We start from the raw sequence: 22,404 nt of genomic DNA, 5'->3' as shown, positions 1-22,404 counted from the left end.
AGGCCCGGGGCAAGGCCGCCCTGCCTCCCCCTCACCCCCACCGCCAAGAGGGGCCCAGCCCCAGGGTCAGACCGCTGCAGTCCGCAGTCTCATCTGCCTGCCTCCACGGCTCCGGGCCCCCTGCATTCAAGGCGGCAGTCGCAGATCGCCTCTGTTCTGGCCTTCCCTCCCTGTGTCCCACCCTCATCTGATGTGATGAGGCAGGCAGGTGAGACCGGGAACTGCAGCACCGGTGGCCGGACCCCCTCCTTCCCCCCCCCCCCCTTGGAGGCCCGGGGAATTTTGTCCCCCCTGCCCCCCTTCTCGACAGCCCTGGATGAAAATACATCAGCATGGTGTTCTTTCTGCTTCTATTACTTTCCTATCATTTAATTATAGTCCCTTTCTTTATTGATTTTAAATTGTATACCGCCTTGATTGTCTAGGTTGAAAGGCAGTAAATCAAATATATAAACATACTGTTCATACCACAAACTATGGTGACCAGGTAAAAAGTAAGCACTTAGGCTGGACAGCAAGGATGAAAGCACATTTGCTTAAAGAACATTGATGGCTTCAGAGTGTACCCATCCTGCACTAATGCTACTTTGAAATGCTGATAGCAATGCTCCAGCAAAACCTGGATTCACTCAGGATCAACACAGACCTCCCCCTTCAAAGTAAAGTACAGAGAATCCAGGCATAAACACATTGTCACCTGATTGGCCAGCTTCAGACTTGACCATGAGTGCTGGCCCTTTATAATTCACCTTAACAAATGGAAGTTCCAGCAGTGTGAAAGTGGCATGCAGAGCTTGGGATGTAGAGTTCTTCTGCGCTGACCCATTAGATGAGATCTATGTATCCTGAGCTTTCAAATCCATTTCAACCATGCATAATCACAAAAGCAGCTACTGCAACTGGTAAGCTAAACAAAAAGTGGCTAAAACCTGGCATAAAATAATGTATCACTGATAGGTGATTAACAAACACAGGATTCAAAACTAGAATGCAATTCCTAGGGGGTAAAAAGAGTAGACAGGATATGCTTCCTGTTCAAATAAGCTAATCTCACAAGGGGTGGATAATTAGCTGCTACTGATCATAAGTTTACGAATCTTGTTTTTGACATGATCAATTTTTTAAAATATCTTATGTTACCCTGTGCACCAGACCATGGCTTCTAGGAGGTGGACTGCATTTCAGAATAATACTATGCAAACTCCTATAACCTTTAAGGGAGAAACCACCAAATCTGCTTTTTTATTAAAAAAAAAAAAACACAGATCAAGGGGCTCATTTTCAAAGCACTTAGACTTACAAACTTCCATAGGTTACTATTTTATTTTCATTTACATAACACTCTTATCCACAGCAGTGCACACATAATAAAAATCACATCACAAACAATTAGCAAAAGAAAACAAATGTAATTTTGTAAAGCTAAGTGCTTTGAAAATACACCTCTAAGTGTACATAAGGGTCTTACTGAAAATAAGATTTCAAAAACCCATCAGGCTTACCCTGCTTTTATTTCCATGAGTTCCTCTGAACTATAACATCAGCTTTAGTGATTTGGGAGAGAGGACTAAATAGGGGACTCTCCCCACTGGTACTGGGGAATACAGTCAGTGAAAGGGGAGGAGGGCACCTAGCGTTAATACAGACACTATATGAATTTTTGCTGTGGGGTAGAGGGGCAACTTGGGCAATTATCCTAAGCCCCCATGTCACTGGGAGTTCCAAGCCTGTCTGAAGCTCAGAAAGGCACAGCCTGCAGAAGTGAGCTTTAAGGACCTCTCCCAGTCTAACACTGTCTCTTCCTAAGGAAGGCTACAAATGCTTTGCCTGGACAGGGACCAGCAATCTCAGAAAAGTATGTTGTGGTTTGGGAGTGTGCTTAAGCCATTACCACATCAACTATTCTTCTGGGACTTGAACCCAAGGCTTCTGACATATAACAAACCTGTTGCACTGCCACCTATATTGTAAGGTTGGTCTGTTTTTGACTGAATACACATATAATACTGTAATGCCCTGCAAGTAATGCTCGTAGGGCATTGCAAAGTAGACTCCTTGTGCACCTCAAACCATCAGCTGTGCAACAGTGCTCATCTACAGGTGTAGAGCATTCAAAGCAAGTTCTGGACAACCTTCAGCAGGAACACACAACCCCAACTGGAAGTATGTTGTGCGAGTATGGACGCTTTCCAGTTTCCCCTTGACCTATGCGAAGGCCTGGCAGGTTGCCATTCAACCACAGGCCTCCAAGCAGACCCCACATATTCTGGGTTACCTGCTCGCTCCATGTCCTCCAGCCAGGGTGTGCCAAGTCTTGGTTTTACTCTGCTGCATGTTGAGTCCTGTAATTCCCATTTCTAAAAACAGCCATGGCATGGAGGAAAGCCAGGCCTGGCTTGGCTCAAAATGATATGGAGCCATTTGGTGACCTTATTATAACTCACATCTCCAGGGCAAACAACAAAACTGAGATAAAAAAGCAGAATCTATTCCCATGTTTCTTTTGAGAACGGAGTATACAATGTAATTCTTTCCCATCCATCAGATAAACAGAGCATGCAAGACCTCTGAAGGAGGACCCCTACGAGATCTTGAAAATTCCTGCACATCAACCAGCTGAAAAGAATCCAGCCTAGCTGGTTTTAAAAAGATGCTTCACACAAATCTTACTACTGTTCTTGGCAATTATTTTATCCTTAGTGAGAAAGTCAAATAAGTTACATGATTTCTTACTATCAGCTATACAGTACATGTATTTCAACCTAGACATAATGTTGATCGACATCCAAGCTGCCTTCTGGAAACATACTTTTTTTGTGTAAATTACATTCTAAATTTTAAGTTTTTACTACATATATACTAGGGCTGCATTTCAATTAAAACATTTAATCAGGATTTAATCACACAATTAAAAGGTATTTTATTTATTTCCCACTGCAGCTTCTTGTGAGTCTGGGAAAATCACTTAGGGGATCTCTTACAAAGCCGTGCTTGCGTTTTTAGCTTGTGGTAAATGATGAGATGCCCATTATAGTCCTATAGGCATGTCAGCCTCTCCCACCAGCTTAATTTTTACCATGAGCTAACAACGTTAGCGCCGCTTTATAAAAGGCCCCCTTAATCTCCAAGGACTGATAATCTCCCTCCTTCCCACCCCCAGATCCAATATCTCTTATTTTCTCAACCTTCCCTCCCTCTCTCCCCTTCCACCATTCTCTCTTTCCTACTGGTCCTGGGAGTAGCAGTGTTGCACATATGCTGCTTGTGGCCTACTCTAAAGCTTTCCCGTTGGCCCATCTGCCTCCTCTGACATCACTTCCTATTTCTGCCTTGGCAGGATGGGTCAGAGAGAAAGCTTCAGACTAGGCAGCATGTGTGTGACGCTGCCACTGGCAAGGATCAACAAAAGACCACCTTTACAGTAGACTATAGTGGGGGGGGGGGGGGGGATGCTGAATCATGGATTGGGGGAGGGGAAGATGTCGGGCGGCACCAAGGACAGGGGTTGGGAGTGGAAGAGAGCAGAGAGATGTTTGGAGGAGACAGAGCAATGTGATTAGTTTTTTGTTTTTTTTTTTTAAATCAGAATTAATGATTTAATGCATTTATCGCAGAGATAACTGCAATTAAAGTGCAGCCCTAATATGTATACATACTTTAGAGAGGCACACTGCAGTTTTTATATTTACACTCTGCAAATATTCTAATAACTAGATTCCAAAACATCCATGACATTATTGTACTTTATAAATTTTCAAGCAGAACCTTTAAGGGCTACCACACACAGAGAAAAATAAGTTTTATACAGTAGCACCTCCTACTTGTACACAGAAACCTAAAAACCAAAGGAGAATTGTAACAGACCTGTCTGGCTCACTCCTATGGTGTTGGTCAGTTGGTCAATCAACAAAAAAATGTCATGTCCAACCAAGATGGTGTCAAGCCATAAAGAGTGAATAGAGTACCAAGAGCATTTCAAACATGCTTGTGGCAAGATCAGGACATCCCCTCCCAAACCTTTCCTCCCTAAAGTAAGAGAAATTAGACATGAACTGCCAGACTCATTACTTAGCATTCCATAATCTTTTTGTGCTAAAATCTAAGATTCATAAGCCACTGAACGCAGGCATAAACTATCCATCTGAATTATCCCATGCAACTGGCATACAGGGAAAACAATTATTAAAAACTCTTACAGAATCTCTAATTTAGATACTGAAGACATTCAATGATTTCCTTAAAAATTGATGCAAAGTACATAATACACCATGATCTACCATTCCTGGAGACATTGTCGCCACAATCCAATCCTTTTGCATCCTTGAAAAGACACATAATGGTTTAATTTGTGTTATATACCGCACTTTAATATGGAAACAAGGCGACTGCAACTAAATCAGGAAAGTCAAGATAACAGCACAACTCTTGCTATAATGTCCTTCCAGAGGCTTTCCAACATCTCACAATACACTGGAAGCAAACAGCAGTTTAAAAACAAGTACATTAGCCCTTATTTAAAAGGACATCTTTGTATGTGTTAATCTGCATCTTCCTCATTCCTTCCAGTGTTCTTTGAGGTGCATTAAACTAATTATGTAAACACTGATTTTCAATAAAAACAAATCCATTTTTTTCTGTGATTTCACAATGCCAACCTAAAATCTGATAAAATCTCAAACCACAAACAAAAAACCCCAGTTCCAACCCCACTGTCCAATAGCTACAGTATCAGAAAATTCATTGACTGGAACGCATACAAGTAGTTTTGACCTGAAGGCACTCTGAATTCTCATGCCCTCATCTGACACTTATGGTGTGTCTCTAACATGAGCTAATCGGGTACTTAAACCAGCAAATTACCTACTCTTGAAAGGTTCTATTTTGGGAGGGGGAAGAGGTGCCTTTTTTCTCCCTCAATTGAGCTTCCAGTTTAGTCGAAACCAGGCTGGGATTTGATGCCATGAGCCATTTTTTCCTTCTAGTTTATGTTAGAGAGAGACAGTTTGCAGATGTTATTTCTAAAACTGTATATTCTTTTCCACTTTTTAGAAGTACCCACTATGCATTGTACTCCGTTCTGGAAAAGAGTGGAATATAATTGCTAATAAATGAAATGAAATAAAGGCCATTATGTAAGCCTTCGGGCAAGTCACTTAATCTTCCATCGCCCAGGTACAAAAACTTAGATTGTGAGCCCAAGAGAGAGAGAAAGTAACTTGTATATTATAATTGTAGACCACTTTGATTGTACCACAGAAAGGCAATATATATATATATGAAATCTATCACCCGACTACCCTCTATGGCCTACCAGCATCAGGTACGAATGAAAGCTCTGAGGTCCCAACCTTTAGTACTATTAAGTAACCAATGAGATTTAATAGTTCTAAATGCCATGAGACATGGTGTATGGCAGTCCTAATTCTGTAAGGAGCAAACACTGGTACAGCGTCCCAGGAGTTTACAAACCCAGCTTCTGGTTTTCAGGGTAACCCAAAGACCATTAAATCACCTGGCCCAGAGTGAACATATGCCAATAGATCTCACACATTCTTGGTGAATACCTGGATGTTTTTATATCGCCAGTGGAGTCAGGTGGCAGGGCTTGTGGCTCACACCATGCACTTTATCTGGATTTTTAGATTTAGGGGCCCATTTACTAAAGGGCACTAAGCACTTAACACATGGAAAGTGTGGAAACATGATCCACAAGACCACATTAAGGGGTTTTGCGGCAGTTTGCCTGTTTCTGCGCATTGCTGAATTTCTGTCAGGGGGCGTGGCTTAGGCGGAGAGTGGGTTTGGAAGCAATAGCCAGCTAGTGCATTGCACTTACCACCCACTAACTGGCTAACGAGGAATTAATGCAGGTGCACTTAACACCTCCTAAATAGGAGACGCTAAGTGCTTCTGCAATAACCTGGAGCAGGTACCGCAGGTTCATCTGAATAATAAATGTACGACTTGTAAAAAAGTGGGAACACCCCTTCTGAACGCAGTTAGTTTTGGGCTTGCCATGTGTTAAAATTCTGAATCTTAACATTAATCTCTTCTCAATCTGAGGTGAAGTCGGGTACAGCAGATATTTCTCTGGTCAAGAGGTCTTTCATCTAAATTCACCTGAAACAATGGAAGAAAAGGTGAAGTGACTTGCCCCAGGGTTTCCCTAGTTCTCAGCCCACTGCTCTAACCAGATATTATAACCAGAAAGCTTACTGGCCTGATCAAGGATGTAAAGCAGCACTAATGCAGGAAAGCCGCAGAGGGCTTTGTGAGGTTTTTGGCAGATGTAAGTCTACATTTGTTTTCACTTTATTTTAAAGGAATGCCCACTAGCACATGCAATAGAACAGGTCATAAGACATAATATACGTGGGGGAAGAGGAGGAGAGGAGCGTAGGGGGGATTAACTTCAGCACCACTGTGCCCTTTAAAAAGGAAGCACTAATTAGATTCCTACATGACCACAAAACATGTTTACTTAGCTTCCTGGTTTCCACCTTTCTTTCTTGCCAACACTTCATTATACTGCAGTTATAGTTTATAGTCTTTGTGATTCACAGGTTTCCTCCTGCTTCTCAGCACTTCCAGCTCAAATCAGAACTAGGACTGGGATCTGGTCCCAGGATCCTTCACTCATAACTACCATAGGATTTATTTCCCCCTATTTTATATCTCCTCTCCCACTTTGCTTCAGTCCAATTACTGATCATATATCTTCAGCAGGGGCCATGCGCCAGAGGGCCCATGAGTGCAGGTTTCCAGGAGGAGCTAGATCTGATCACTAGATGCCAACACTGCATGACGACAGATTAATTCCGCTCAGGGGCTCTGGACATGGCCTCTGCAACATTCACAGCCTATCATCTGAAGGGCAGGAGAGCTGAGCCTCGACATGAACATAGGTTCCTACCCACAATTTCTATTTTTAAATATCTCCTTTCCAATTATCTGTGCCTTGTGCCCCTCCAATTTAATTATCATGCATAATGTAACTGTCAAAATGGAAGCTTTCAAAATGTTTAAGGGGTACACGCTTCATATTAAAAGGGCCTGCTCAGAAATACATTGCAGTTTGACAGCATCTTGCATAGCTCGACACTGCCTAGTAACAGGTAAAAACTTTGGTTAAAAGTACTCCACCCCCTTTTTTTTTTTTTTAAAGGAAAACTAATGCACAGCAGCCACCACATTCACAATGTACATGGATTACAGCCTTGCATTTCAGCTGCGGCCATGAGCTAATATACACACACAGCCCTGGCCCTGCATAACTTTCTCATAAACCACATGATACTAAAACTGCAAGTTATTATTGGGCAGTGATAATGGAAAAATGTGCCAAACAGCAAAAAGGGGTAGAAAACCTGCTTCATACAAACACTTATTATCTCCTTGGGAATTAAGTCACAAAAAGGGCAGTTCGAATGATTGTTCACTTTTACCGGAAGCTGGATTGTCTCATTTTTCACTTGTAGTACTGCTGCTTTAGGCCAACTCCAGGTGAAAGAAAGGGAAGCAGCACGGGAAGCAGCCATGTTCAAGAGGTGTCACATTACCTCACACACTGAATCTCATTGGTCCATAACTGCTATGCCACAAATGGCATCACACATGCAAACAGTACTACCCAATCAGATTCCAGTGTGTATATCGCATTTGTGAAACTAACATGGTTACTCTGAAGCATAGAAGCACTGCATCAAACAGCTGCTAAAACATTTAAATACAAACTTAAGAAATTAAAAATAGAGGCAGATAGGACAAGACAAGTGTTACATCTTGTCAATGTACTTCTGCGACCGAGAGGGGGAGGGAGAACTGCCTGTGCTTACTAAAACGACTGTACAGTTTGTCCTGCCCATTCACGTACAGTGCGGAGGACTTATTTATCAAATATTTTCCCCTTACAGGGAAAAATCGCTGGATAAATCCGGTCCTGTATCTGGAACCGATGATAGCAGCATGAAACTTGGACGACACAGGAACTCCATGTTCCTCTTAGTCTGATTGTCTGTGCCGCTCCATCTGAACACATGCATTTAGCAGGGCCTGTAACCTTGTGGCCTCAGAGTTCTGAACACACATCCTATCCCTGAACTTTCCTCCCTCTCCTAACCAGCAGCAATAGCAGTTTCAGATCAGTCACTGCCCATGCTGTAAGGTGGGGACGAGGGCCTCATATGTCAAATCGGTTCACGTTGTATGCAGCTGGATAGCTCTGCCTGCCATATTGAAAATGGTCCGTCAGCACATTTGCCCTCCCATACTGGTAGTCCCCATGCTGCGGGAAAGCCATGGTCCCATTCTGTAGTTTCTCCGATAGCGTCCGGTGTGGGTCAGCAATGGCAGAGTCACTAGACATCACGGGCAGAAGATGCTTCTTTGCTTCTTGGTTGGCATCATACTTTGCCTTAATAGGAAACAAAAAATATAAATAAAATAAATGTACATATGGCTGGGGATTCTCTTCTTTGGAGGGGCCCAGACTAGGAACAACAGAGAAGCAAGGTGTTGGGTGGGTGCATGGAACAGCATCACAGAGAAGCAAGGAATTCAAAAAAAGCCTGGGACAAGCACAGAGTATCTTTAGGGATGGGGGGGGGGGGGGAGAGAGACAAGTAAATTAGAAGATGAATTAAGGTCTTAAAAATAGGCAGTGAGATGGGCCTTGTGCTCCTTATTAATCTATGCTGTCAGGAACAACCATGTAAGATAGATCTCATGAGAAGGGAGGGGGTGCAGAGTAGTAAAGAATTATGAATACTCCACACCAACACGCAATTCCATCCCGCTCCACATAGTTCAAAACTGCGGAAACCCAAAGAACGATCTTTTGAAATGCTGTGTTTGTTAAAAGTGCTTTATCATATCAACCTGTTTAGTTTATGCTCATTCAGGGACTTAAGCAGACAAACCATTTTGGTACTCACATTGCACAATAAAGCAGCATGGCATTTCTCACTTTCCCCTGTACTCTCATTACTTAAGTCATTTACTGTATTTCAAGCCTGCCTCTCTTTGCACTTTTAGACAAGTATCAAATTAACAAAGTATAAATAAGCAAAACAAAAAGCAAGATAATCCATACAAGTAACTCAGTAACGTAAAATCTAAATAAAATCTCACAAAGCAGCACCAAGTAAGAAAAAATTAGTTCTTACATGCTAATTTGCTTTCCTTTAGTCCCTCCAGACCAGACCAGAATCTGACTGATGGGTTTGTGCACGCCTTCCAGCAGGTGGAGACTGAGAACTCTGACTCTAGGGTGGCTAGCTAGATTCAGTATTATCATAACAAAGCAGAAGAAGAAAAGAGAAGAACCATATTCTGTGCAACTGGAAAACTTGAGGAGCCACCAACAACCTACTCTCAATGAGTATGTGCATCTTGCATAAATATTTGTGCTGCACATTTTTATTTTTTCATTAACAAAGAAACTGCAAATGCACAAAGCAGCTCCATCCGAAATCCATGGACCAAAAACGGAACTTCATCTCTTCAAACAATTAGAGGGAGGGATCTAGGCTGGTCCGGAGAGACTAAAAGAAAGCAAATTAGTAGGTAAGAACTAATTTCTCCTTCCTTAGTGTCACCTCCAGACCGGCCCAGAATCTGACTGATGAGAAGTAACAAATCAGTACCTTTAAGGGAGGGACCCTAGTAAACCTGCTGTGATAACGTTTGCACCAAAAACTGCATCCTTACGACACTGAACATCCAATCAGTAATGTTTAGAAAAAATGCAAGGAGGACCGTGTTGCTGCTTTACAAATCTCCACAGGAGGCACTAAGAAGTGCTCTGCTCATGACGCAGCTTGCCCCCTGGTAGAATCGGCTTTTCACTCCTTCTGGAATAGGTTTCCTGGAAAGAAGATACGCGGAAGCAAGCACCTCCCAATACAACACGAATGAATATACCACCTTAAACACACCAAAACTAAACCTTCCAATCTCAGAAACTTTAAAAATCCTTGGAGTTACTATCGACCGCCATCTAACACTCGAAACCCATGCAAACAACACAACCAAAAAGATGTTCTATTGCATGTGGAAACTGAAAAGAATAAGACAATACTTCCCAAGATCCGTCTTTCGCAACCTAGTGCAATCCCTCGTCCTCAGCCATCTGGATTACTGCAATTCACTATACGCAGGTTGTAAAGAGCAAATACTGAGGAGACTTCAAACAGCCCAGAACACTGCAGCCAGACTCATCTTCGGAAACCCAAAATACGAAAGTGCTAAACCTTTACGAGAGAAGCTGCACTGGCTCCCACTTAAGGAACGCATTACCTTTAAGATATGCACATTAGTCCACAAAATTATCCACGGTGAATCTCCAGCCTACAAGTCCGACTTAATAGACCTACCACCCAGGAACGCTAAAAGATCATCTCGAACTTTTCTTAACCTCCACCCCTAATTGCAAAGGCATAAAATACAAGGCGCTGCACGCATCAACCTTTTCTTACTTAAGCACGCAATTCTGGAATATACTACCACGCAACTTGAAAACAATCCACGAACTAACCAACTTCCGCAAACTACCGAAGACTCATCTCTTCGATAAAATTTACTGTAAGGAACAATACACATGAAGTCCACACTCACTATTCCAGAAATACACCAATACATTCTTTTCTGAACTCTCATCCCCCGTAATCTTATCACACTTAAACCTTCACTCACAGAAAATGTTATACCGAATGTTCTTTTGCTAAGGTTCTATCACCCTACCAATTTTCCGTTGTCTCTTTCCATTGTTCCATTGTTCTTTTCCTTGTCCTATTCCCTAACGACACCTTGACTTCGTCTCGCTTAACTTCTCACAATGGAATCCATAACTGATTGTAACAAACTGCATTTCCATTATGTACAATGTATTGTAAGCCACACTGAGCCCTCAAATAGGTGGGAAAATGTGGGATACAAATGCAATAAAATAAATAAATAAATCTGTTTAAGCCACCTAGAAATGGTGGGTTTAGGCGATGTCAGCCTTTTACAGGAACCCCCAAATCAGCAGGAACAGGCAATCCATACGTCTAAATTTCTCTGCAGTCTTCAAATAGTGCTTAAGAATTCTCTTAACATCCAGATGCTGTAAACGCTGTTGATCCTCCGATCTGGAGGAAGAACCTAACACGGCAAACAACGCTTTGGACAAATGAAACCGTGACAAAACCTTAGTGAGAAAGGAAGGGATGGGGGGCTTATAACTACTCACTCCTTAGAAAACTCCAAAAATGGAGACAGTCAGGAAAACGTCTGCAACTCTTGACGCTCTCCTAGCTGAGGCAATGGCCACTAAAAATACTGCCTTGAGCGTCAAATCTTTAAGAGAACAGGACGACAAGGGCTCAAAAGGAGACCTAGTAATAACGGAGATAGGCAAATTAAGGGCCCAAGCACCAAGCCTTATCAAAACCCTGTTGTACAAAGTCCATCATCTCTGCCACCAAAGTGCGAAATGGATAACTGTCCCGATCTGCACACCATGCCTCGAAAACCTGCCACGTTCTAATATAATTCAAAGAAGTCGAATGATGACACGACCGAAGCATCGTGGCAATCACATTGGCGGAGTAACCTCTCTTCATAAACTGAGCCCGCTCAAGAGCCAAGCTGTAAGACAAAATCAAGCCGGATCTGGATGAACTACTGGGCCCTGGACTAGGAGACCATGAGTCTCTGGAAAACTGAGCGGAGGGCCGACGAGAAGGCGCATGAGATCGGCATACCAAGGCCTGCAGGGCCAATCCAGTGCTACCTAGATTACGAGACACCCCATGCGATGACAGGAGGACTCTAGGAAGGCGTCTGGAAGATGCTGTGCAAATTCTAAGGCGCACCCCTTGCAAATAACATCTAGCACCCACTGATTGGAGGTAATCTGGGCCCACCTCCAATAAAACTGTGTTAAGTGAGCTCCCACAGGAATCAGAGGTTGGACCTGCAAACCCTCAGTGGGCAGGACGGGCTCCAACTGGAAAGGGGCTCCTGCATCTGTATCCCCTTCGAGCCCCTTGAAAGGGCCGATTCCTCTGAAAGAACCAGGACCGCTGAACCGAAGCCACTCTACTTGCTCTAAACCGATGGAAATCTCATCCTCGAGTTCTCCCAGAAAGCAGGCCATGACCCAACGCCTTAGGCCAGTCTTCAGGAAGACGAGGCACCTTAGTATCTCCTAGATTGCGGACTAACAACTCTTCTCTAAGCAGAAAGGATCCCCAAAAAGGGAATTTACTCAGCTTAGATTTAGAAGCCGCATCCACTGACCAACCTCGCAGTCAAAGAAAGCACCTCATGGCCACACTCAAGATTATGGACTTAGACAAGGCACGCAGCAAGTTGTATAAAACATCTGCCAAAAAGGCGAAACCCATCTCAATCTTAGACACTTCAGTGTCTATCAAAGCCAAATCATACGAAGATCTATCCAAGACTCTCTCAGCCCAGTGGAGACAAGCCCTAGCCACCAAGGAACCACAGATGGCTGCCTGAACCGCCAAAACGACTCTTTAACAAAACCTCCATATGACAATCCTGAACGTCCTTAAGAGCTGTGCCTCCATCCACTGGGACAGTATTCCTCTTAGTAACCGCTGAGACTACCGCGTCCACTACTGAAGGCTTGAGAAGGGACTTATCTGAATCAGGAACTGTATAGAGACACACCACAGATCTAGCGAGCCAAAAAGGAGCACCTCTCACTGTGCCTGAATGATATCTCCGATATCCTGGTGCCTAGGGAAGGTCTTACCTGGTCTTCTAATGCCTTTAATTAGAAGATCTACCTTATGGCCCTCCACGGCCGCGGGCTCCTCATCTTCAAAATACAAGGTAGTAGCCATCACAGAAATAAGCTCCTGTAAATCCTCTACTGAAAAATTCAAACCACAGATGGATCCTCCCCTGGGAGCAAAGTCTCCGCACCCGGGTTCCCTGGGCCGAAGTACTCAGAAAACTGTCTCCCTCCTAAATAATCAGCCTCCTCAAGCGAGGGCATCTCCTTATCTGGCACAGAAACCAGATCCTCTTCTAGATCCCAGGACCACCTGCCTCTCTAAGAAGCCACCTAAAGGGGCAGAAGCTGGACCTGACTTTTGTAACATGAAGGCCTTGTACATCTGAAGGGCAAATTCAGGAGGGAAACCCCCCTCCAGTACCCCTGAATGCTCCGAATGCTATTGCAGACTGCTCCAAAGAGTAGTGCGGTAAGGGAGCAGGCCGCTCCACTGACACAAGCTGACAGTATAAAATGGTGGAGCTTCCCGCCAAAACGTGAGCTGGCAATCTTTTCCTTACTGCCCCCCAAATCCTGCTGAATGCGGTCGCAGAAGAGGAAGCAGAATGAGAGGGTCTGACCACCACCAAAATTTCTACCATCATACACGAGCCCCTGTCGCTGACAAACTGCACAATGGTGGAATTTCTCTGCCATAGTGCAGTCCTCCGACACGATGAAGCGGCTCCCCCCCCCTCCCCCAGAGGGAACCCACTCAAGCAAAGGGCCAGAGCACACTCCTGAAGCCACAAAAAAGGAAACAATACTGCCACAAATAAAGAATAAAGGTGGAAACAGAGCTGCCCTGCTCAATTGTACCTTAAATCGCCTCAACTTTTTTTTTTTTACACACACAAATATGGCTGCCTCAGGCAAGCTCCAAAACACCTAGCAGCACACAGCGCTGCAAGAAGGAAACAGGAGGAATTGGGGAGAGGGACCTGGCCACCTGAGTGCACCACCCCTGAGGCGTATAGAGACCCCAAGGGCCTCAACCTTCAGATAAATGCAAGAGACACTAGTACACCGAAAATAAAGCCCCTTAGCCTGTAAAAAGACACTGTTCACGCTAATTTTTTTTTTTTTACTAGAATGCTGAATCTCTAAGCTAGCCAGGGCTCTTACTGGCTCCCTCTAGAGTCATTCTCAGTCTCCACCTGCTGGAAGGCGTGCACAACCATCAATCATATTCTGGGCCAGTCTGGAGGGACGCTAAAATTATGCTTTTAACTTTCCTGTGAACTATTAAACATTTTACACAAGTTGAAGTTCCAGTGGTAATTTATGACATAGGGAGATGATGGCTGGGCTCTATAAACCTTTGCTCTTCTCTTAATCTAACCAAACCAAATATACCCTGTCCCTAACCCAACCATGTAAGCGTTAGGCAATCAAGCAATACATTTTGCTAACTGGTCTAAAGTACCTACCTTGTTATACAGGAACACCCCTAGGATAGCTGTCATCATACCCAGGACATTGGCACCAGTGACTGGGTTTTGGAGCATTAGAAGTGACACTGTGATGACCATAATCCTTTTCGTAGCATTGGCAACAGAGTAGCTGAGAGGACTGATCAGATTCAGGATGCTGAAGGCGATGAGGTTCTGTGCAAAGTTGCAGGACCCGCTGATAACCAGCATTGTTAAGGTCCATGGCCAGTTGGAAGCTGCACTCTAGAGGACACACAAACAGGTCAGAACAAGTTGCCCCAGTCCATACTCATAGTTAGGTCTTAGCCCCCACTGATGGCAAAAGAAGAAACACTAAATGTTTCAAGAGGTGCTCAGCCAATTCAACTTCTCCTTCATTCCTTTTTTTCTCAGTCCTCACACTACGCACGATGGTCTTATACAATAAGAGTGAACGTGTTAACCTGGAAAGTGGCATGTGCTCCCCTACTTTGGTTAAGCTGCTTGGAGTGATCTCTAGAGCTATTTCAGTAACAGTACCTTCTAGCCCAAATCGCCTCTAAATGCTATTCAGAAATCTTAACATATATACACATAGGCAGGGATAGCGGAACATCTTTTTGGTTGGAGGTGCTAAATAAATTAAATCTCATTAACACCCCCTTAGGCTCTCTAGTTGCCGATGCTGTATTGAGTAAAATATTGGTAGTGCCGTGGCAGATGGCCAACCCATTCCGCTGCCTTTGCATACGAGTCTACTCAAATGCAAAGAGGGGAACAAGTAGCTTTCAAACTGCCAAAAGGATCTAAATCAGAAGGCTAGATGGATCAGCCTCCATACACTTATGGGGGATGGGGGTAGACTAATGGACATTTCCATTATAAGATCATATGCTTGTGCACATGGTGAATGACATTGAAGATCCAGTATGAGAAGCCTGAGTAAAACATCTGAATTTTGCAGGAATGTATGGGGGGGGGGGGGGGGGGAGTATTTGCCAAGTGACCTGGGTGCATGCACAGAGATGAGTAGCAGCATTCAAAGTCAGACAGGAATGGGCTGGCTCGAGGCACAGCTCTCTTGGTTCAGGGATCTCAGAGGAAGGGTCTAGCTAGAGACCAGTCATGCATGGCCCCCTATAAGGTGTGCTGAATTCAAGTTCATTGTTCCAGTGCTTGCAGTAACTCTGGAGTAACAAATTGCACCCAGGGAGGTTATTCTCTTCCTGGATTAGTTTGGATTTTTTTTTTCAGTGACAGGGTGTGGGGGAAGAATTTAGCACATAACTTTTCAATTATAGCTCAAGGTGAATTATATTCAGGCACCACAGTTATTTCCCCAGTCCCCAGATGGCTTACAATCTAAGTCTGCACCTCAGGTCATGCAGTTTGAACTAGAGAGTTGAACGGGAGAAGGGATAGTGGGATTCCCATGGGGATCCCCTCCAGATCTGCAGGGATGGAACCAGGTCCGCGGGAATGGACCCAGGTCAGGATTACCACAGAAGTGCCCTCTCGGCACATACCTCAAGGTACCCTGGTGGTCTAGAGGCTTCTTCAGGGCAGGAAAGACCCCCACTCTTTCCTGCTCGCTTGCTGCAGTGCTGATTCTTTCCACTCTGCTTTTTTAAAATAGCTGCAGAGACTTCCAGCAGAAGTCTTGCGAGGCCAACACTGAAGTCTCAGAAGCCATTTAAAAAAAGCAGAGACAGTGAGAGGATCAGCGGTAGCGGGCAGGAAAGAGTGAGGATCTTTCCTGCCCTGAAGAAGCCACTAGACCATCAGGGTGCCTTGAGGTATGTGCCAGGAGGGCACCCAGGGCAGGAGGAGAGATGGAGTCAGGATGATAAAAAATTGAAGCTATTTATATGAGTTTGTTTCCCCAACCTCGCGCAGTACACTCAAAACAAAGCAAGCAAACCTATGAGCTGCTGCATACATGTTGTTCTTTATCGTTAATGGCATTTTTATTTAATCTCACATATTTTTAAACTTGCCAGCTTGTGAAGCATACGGATGTACACAGAGGAAATATAAGAATGGATCATTTTTCATAGGTAGAGTAGTAATTTGTTATAAACCATAATCAGTGTGTCATTTGGAGGAACTGGTTATAGGTACACCCTACCATGCATTATATTCGTGCAAAGATTTTTTTTTTCACGGAGAGGGTGGTGGATATGTGGAATGCCCTCCCGCGGGAGGTGGTGGAGATGAAAACTGTAATGGAATTCAAACATGCGTGGGATAAACACAAAGGAATCCTGTCTAGAAGGAATGGTTCCGTGGAATCTTAGCAGAGATTGGGTGGCGACACCGGTAATTGGGAAACAAAACAGGAGCAGGGCAGACTTCTACGGTCTATGCCCTGATCGTGAGGGATGGGCTTGAGTGTAAATTTTAAGGGGCTTCAATGTTAGCTTCAGAACTTAGTACAAGAACAGTACTGGGCAGACTTCTACGGTCTGTGCCCTGAGAAAAGCAAGGAAAATCAAACTCGGGTATACATATAAAGTATCACATACCATGTAAAATGAGTTTATCTTGTTGGGCAGACTGGATGGACCGTACAGGTCTTTATCTGCTGTTATTTACTATGTTATATGGTTTTGCTTTTTAAGCCCAAAGGTGAATCCTAAGGGTGGCTGAACAATTAGGTATAAACTGTGTTTCCACCTTTACTTGTTTTAGAATTTGGACTGCTTTGGGTCCGGTGCTGATCTGTATATCTGCTGTCTTAGCAGATTACATACATAGTAACATAGTAGATGACGGCAGAAAAAGACCTGCACGGTCCATCCAGTCTGCCCAACAAGATAAACTCATATGTGCTACTTTTTTGTGTATACCTTGCCATGATTTGTTATCTGTCATTTCAAAAGAAAATGATTTATGTTACTTTTACTAGTATTTTTACTGCTTATAGAATCAGAGTTTCGGGGGGGGGGGGTCAAGGTGACTGCGGCACAGCAAGGGCTGGGCGAGCCAGGAGCTGGGATGCAGGAGATTACTTGTGGCAGGGACGGGCGGGGATAGGTTACATTCCTCACAGGGACAGGTTAGACTCCTCCCCGGGAACTCCGTTCACTGGGTAAATCTCTCTTATCTGCACCCTTCTCCTCCACCGCTAACTCCAGACTCCGTTCCTTTTATCTTGCTGCACCATATGCCTGGAATAGACTTCCTGAGCCAGTACGTCAAGCTCCATCTCTGGCCGTCTTCAAACTCCTAACCATTACTCACTTGTTCAGTACCTTTATTTTATCATCCCCACCTTAGTAATTCCCTTATCTCTTATTTGTTCTGTTTGTCTGCCCTAATTAGACTGTAAGCTCTGTCGAGCAGGGACTGTCTCTTCATGTTCAAGTGTACAGCACTGCATACATCTAGTAACACTATAGAAATGATAGTAGTAGTAGATTTCTGTCTCTGTGCAACTCTCTAGTTTGTACCTGTCTTCCCTAGTTCTCAGCCCACTGCTCTAATCACTAGATTATTCCTTCAGTTGTTTTTACACTTTGTAAAGAGCATAGTGACTGAACAGACACAGAAACCACTCCATGGTCATTCCCAGACTAGTTCCACAGTGTGGATGAAAACAGGGAATAAAATTAGATCAAATAATCCAGAAGGCAAAAGGAGCGTGTATGTGACAACATTATGACTGTCCTCAACTGACTGGGAAGTTAAAAGCATTTTGACCAATTGGATTTTCACTGGGTTAGGCAGTCCGGTTTCATCTGACAAACCTCTGGCCTTCTTTTAATCTAACCAACAGTGAAACTCCGTGACTCACGGCAACCCCAACAAGCTGAAGCACATTCACTCCCCAGAATGCTTCAGATTACATTCTGGCAAGTTACTGTCTAGATAGGGTACCCATGGCCAATAAATGCCCCATTTATTAAAGAATATATGCTCCTAGGGAAGCCAAAGTTATTGCTAGGGGAAAACAAGAAGGTGCTCATTTTCAAAACACATAAACTTATAAAGTTACATAGTAACCTCTGAGGCATATTTTCAAAGCACTTTGGGAGGCTAAGTTCCATAGGTTTCTATGGAACTTTGGGAGGCTAAGTGCTTTGAAAATGAGCCTCTCTGTAACTTTTGTAAGTCTATGTGCTTTGAAAACGAGCCTTCAAAACTCCCACTGAAATTCAGGCATGTCAACACTGCAAGAACAGATAGATTTCCTATGTGCAAAGCAGTAGGGTTCCAATTGTTTAAATTAGTCCTGTCTCAGCAGTGTTTTACCCTGAATCAGTGTCTGCACTTCAAACTTACCAGGTCACTCTCTACTAAGAAAAAGGACAGATCCAGTAACACCCAGGTTGGAATCATAAAAAAGATAGCATGACACCCAAGCAGGTTCAACAACCGAAGATGATGGATCCGTGAATCCCTCAGCACCTGAAACACAAAAACCCATCACTTTTAATTCATTTTCTAGCAATTTATGGAATCACCTCCCTCCTTATATTTGGGAGGAGCATTCTTTTCAAAGGTTCATTAGTTTGAACTGGCGTTCGGTGGTTAGCACCTCGGCCCAAAGAACAAACCAGTCAACTATGTTTAGTTTGCGTCTCATATATTGTGCGATTGCTTTCTTTCCTATTTTACCACTGGCATTCTGCAATCAAGTTTATTAAAATCTTTTATCCCGCTCATAGGAAATTCCATCTAGGCGATGTACAATCTAAAATTATAAGGGGTAGACAATTTCCAGACAAGACAACATTATGCACATTAGGAAAGGAGGGAGGATGTCATTTTAAAGAGACTGTAAACCGCTTTGAGCTTTTGTTTAGTAAAATCGGTCAACATAAATTAACTTTTTCAAGGCCTTCTGTTATGGGTGCTCTAAGAGCACTGAAACATTTTCACTGAGGTCTGGAATTCCAGTTCTTGATCTCTTAAGCATTCCGAGTTTTGTAGTCATATTTTGAAAGAAAAACAACACACTTTACAAAAGGCCAGGTAAAACAGAGAGAATCTGATACAAAATGTCTCAGAGTAATAAGACAATTTGAGCTTTGTTTTGTTTTGGTTTTTTTTTTTGGGGGGGGGGGGTGGGGGGAGGGCAGGAGATCATGCAGGGAAAGTGCAAAGTCTCAGTTACTCTTCATGACTAGAAGTTTCACATTAGGCCATCAGGAGCTGCTTAGGTGTGAAGCCATGACAACTTTGGATCAATGAGGTGAACTGTTTGAGGAAAGGGGGGGGGGGGGGGGGGAGAAAAGGCACCAAATAAAATGATCCCTGTACAAAACATATTTCAGTAACCAGTCAAGCTCAGGAGTAATCCCCCAGCCCAGTTCCTCTTCCCACTTTTGCTATCCGCTAGGGACAGCGATCCATGCCCCATGTGTGCAACCACACTGCAGCTACAATTCTGGACTAATTTCCCAAAGAGAGGCAATAGAATGTAACAGTAGACAAAGTACCTGGTCTGGAGCAACCAGGAAATACCAAAATAGACAAAGACACCAATATGGCAACAAAAAGATTTATTATAGTATCAACCAAGACGAAGGGCGTATCAGAACGTTTCCAGAACTGAGAGCTCAGTACAAAATAAATTCAGCGGACTATTTCCATTATTACCAGCTGAGGCACTATGTGTCCAGTCTGACTTGGACAGACCTCACCGAGGACGTGAGGGAAGAACTGGCTGCTGCTATGTCGCTGGGGGCGCAATTGAAAGTGCCCATGGCCTACCATCATCGCCACATCCGAGATACAATGCCAGAATTGGATTACAGGGGCTACGCGGCAAAATGGAGCCAAGATCTGGGAAGCCAGATAAGTGAGACTATGTTTAAGGACCATGTGCGGTCGCTCTGGCAGACAACAAAACTGGCAGAGCACTGGGAAATACAATATAAATTCGCACTAAGGATATATGTGGCGCCTAGAAGAGCTTTCCATATGGGAGCATCACCGGATGGAGCATGTGGGAAATGCCATCAAGAAGGGGCTACATTGGCTCACATGTTTTGGACATGCCCAAGAGTGGTTTGGTTTTGGAAAAGTATACAACAACAAGTGACAGAACTCTGGTCCCGAAGATGGACATATGATCCAAAGTTGCTTTTTGGACACCCAAGGCTAAGCAAGCCAATGCCGAAGGGATTCACAGACTTTGTAAAAAGAGCTACAGTAGTAGCGAAAAAAGCAATCCTGCAGGAGTGGCTGGGGAACAAACCACCATCACTGCAATATTGGCGAACTCAAATGCTTATACTTTTACGTACAGAACATCTGGCAATGCGGAACCAGCCACAGATAAGAAGACAACAATTTGAATGCAGATGGGCACCCTTTTGGGAAACCTTGACCCCAATGGTCCGGAGCCAGATATTGAACCTATAATCCCCGTTGCTGCTGCTCCTGTAACCTCTGCTTGTTATTGGATATATAAGGGAAAAAGGGGGGGGGGGGAGGCGGAGTGGTTTAGGGGGGGAAATACTAATATCAATAAAAATACAAAATGTGAAGATATGCCAATTGCTGTTATGGAACTTGCTTATCTCTCTATATAAAACGCACCTCCAACGTTCTATTGAAGCCTCTCTTAGCAAAGTGAAGGGGGTGAGATCGCATTGTGTCTGCCCCGCCCACGCGTCAAACGTGATGACGTCGAGGGCGGAGCTATGACACAACCAATCGCATCGCTCGGCAGCGAAGCGTCAGGGAAGGAGGCGGCGCTCTCGACGTCTAGCCTTCCCTTCGCTGTGTTCCGCCTTCTTCTGACGTCAAGGATGACGTCAAAAGAAGGCGGAACACAGCGAAGGGAAGGCTAGACGTCGGGAGCGCCTCCTCCTTCCCTGATGCTTCGCTGCCGGAACCGCCACGGAGGTAAATTTAAAAACAAGAAACAAAAAAAAAAAACGCATGTTGGGGGGAAAGAAGAGGGTGGCCAGTAAACTACAACAATGGGAGCGGGAGGGCAGGGGAGAAACCACAGCATGGATGCGAAGGGGGGGGGGGAAGAAGAGGCCGGCCCAGGCTGCCACATGGGAGAGAGAGGAGCATGGATGCGAGGGGGGGTCATGGAAGGGAGAGAGGGGACTTGCTGGAAAAGGATGAATGGAGGCGGCAGGGGACAGAGGAGCATGGATGGGCATGGATTGGGAGGGCAGGGCTCAGGGAGAGAGGGGAATTACTGGAAATGGATGAATGGAGGGGGCAGGGGACAGAGGAGCATGGATGGGCATGGATTGGGAGGGCAGGACTCAGGGAGAGAGGGAAATTGCTGGATAGGGATGAATAGAGGGGACAGATGGGCATGGATGGATATGGATTGCAGGGCAGGCCTCAAGGAGAGAGGGCAATTGCTGGATAGGGAAAATGGAGGGGCCAGGTGACAGATGAGCATGGATGGGCATGGATTGGAAGGGCAGGACTCAGGGAGAGGGGAATTGCTGGATAGGGATGAATGGAGGGGACAGATGGGCATGGATGGATATGGATTGCAGGGCAGGCCTCAGGCAGAGAGGGGAAATGCTGGATAGGGAAAAATGGAGGGGCCAGGTGACAGAGGAGCATGGATGGCCATGGATTGGAAGGGCAGGACTCAGGGAGAGGGGAATTGCTGGATAGGGATGAATGGAGGGGAAAGATGGGCATGGATGGATATGGATTGCAGGGCAGGCCTCAGGCAGAGAGGGGAAATGCTGGATAGGGATGAATGGAGGGGGCAGGTGACAGAGAAACATGGATGGCCATGGATTGGGAGGGCAGGGCTCAGGGAGAGAGGGGAATTGCTGGAAAGGATGAATGGAGGGGGCAGGGGACAGATGGCCATGGATGGATATGGATTGCAGGGCAGGCCTCAGGCAGAGAGGGGAAATGCTGGATAGGGATGAATGGAGGGGACAGGTGATAGAGAAACATGGATGGCCATGGATTGGGAGGGCAGGCCTCAAAGAGAGAGGGAAATTGCTGGATAGGGGTGAATGGAGGGGCCAGGTGACAAAGGAGCATGGATGGGCATGGATTGGAAGGGCAGGCCTCAGGGAGAGATGGGAATTGCTGGATAGGGATGAATGGAGGGGGCAGGTGACAAAGGAGCATGGATGGGCATGGATTGGAAGGGCAGGACTCAGGAAGAGGGGAATTGCTGGATAGGGATGAATGGAGGGGCCAGGTGACAGAGGAGCATGGATTGGACTCACACTTTCACTCTGACTCTCAAACAGT

General features: G+C 44.7%; 1 protein-coding gene across 1 annotated transcript in view; it reads right to left on the bottom strand.

The window, feature by feature from the left end:
• Window positions 1-316: 316 nt before the first annotated feature.
• The window catches only part of SLC35E1 (solute carrier family 35 member E1), a 59,133-nt gene continuing 37,045 nt past the window's right edge, over window positions 317-22,404 (bottom strand). The window contains exons 4-6 of the mRNA XM_030217991.1: window positions 18,487-18,612; window positions 14,221-14,466; window positions 317-8,413 (exon numbers count right to left, since the gene is read on the bottom strand). Coding sequence (XP_030073851.1) covers window positions 8,180-8,413; window positions 14,221-14,466; window positions 18,487-18,612 — 606 coding nt within the window. The 3' untranslated portion in view covers window positions 317-8,179. The remainder of the gene's footprint in view (window positions 8,414-14,220; window positions 14,467-18,486; window positions 18,613-22,404) is intronic.

This window comes from Microcaecilia unicolor, chromosome 11, assembly GCF_901765095.1.
Source record: "Microcaecilia unicolor chromosome 11, aMicUni1.1, whole genome shotgun sequence".
NCBI lineage: Eukaryota > Metazoa > Chordata > Amphibia > Gymnophiona > Siphonopidae > Microcaecilia > Microcaecilia unicolor.
The sequence above is the reverse complement of the archived record's forward strand: the minus strand, read 5'-3'. Positions and strand labels throughout refer to the sequence as shown.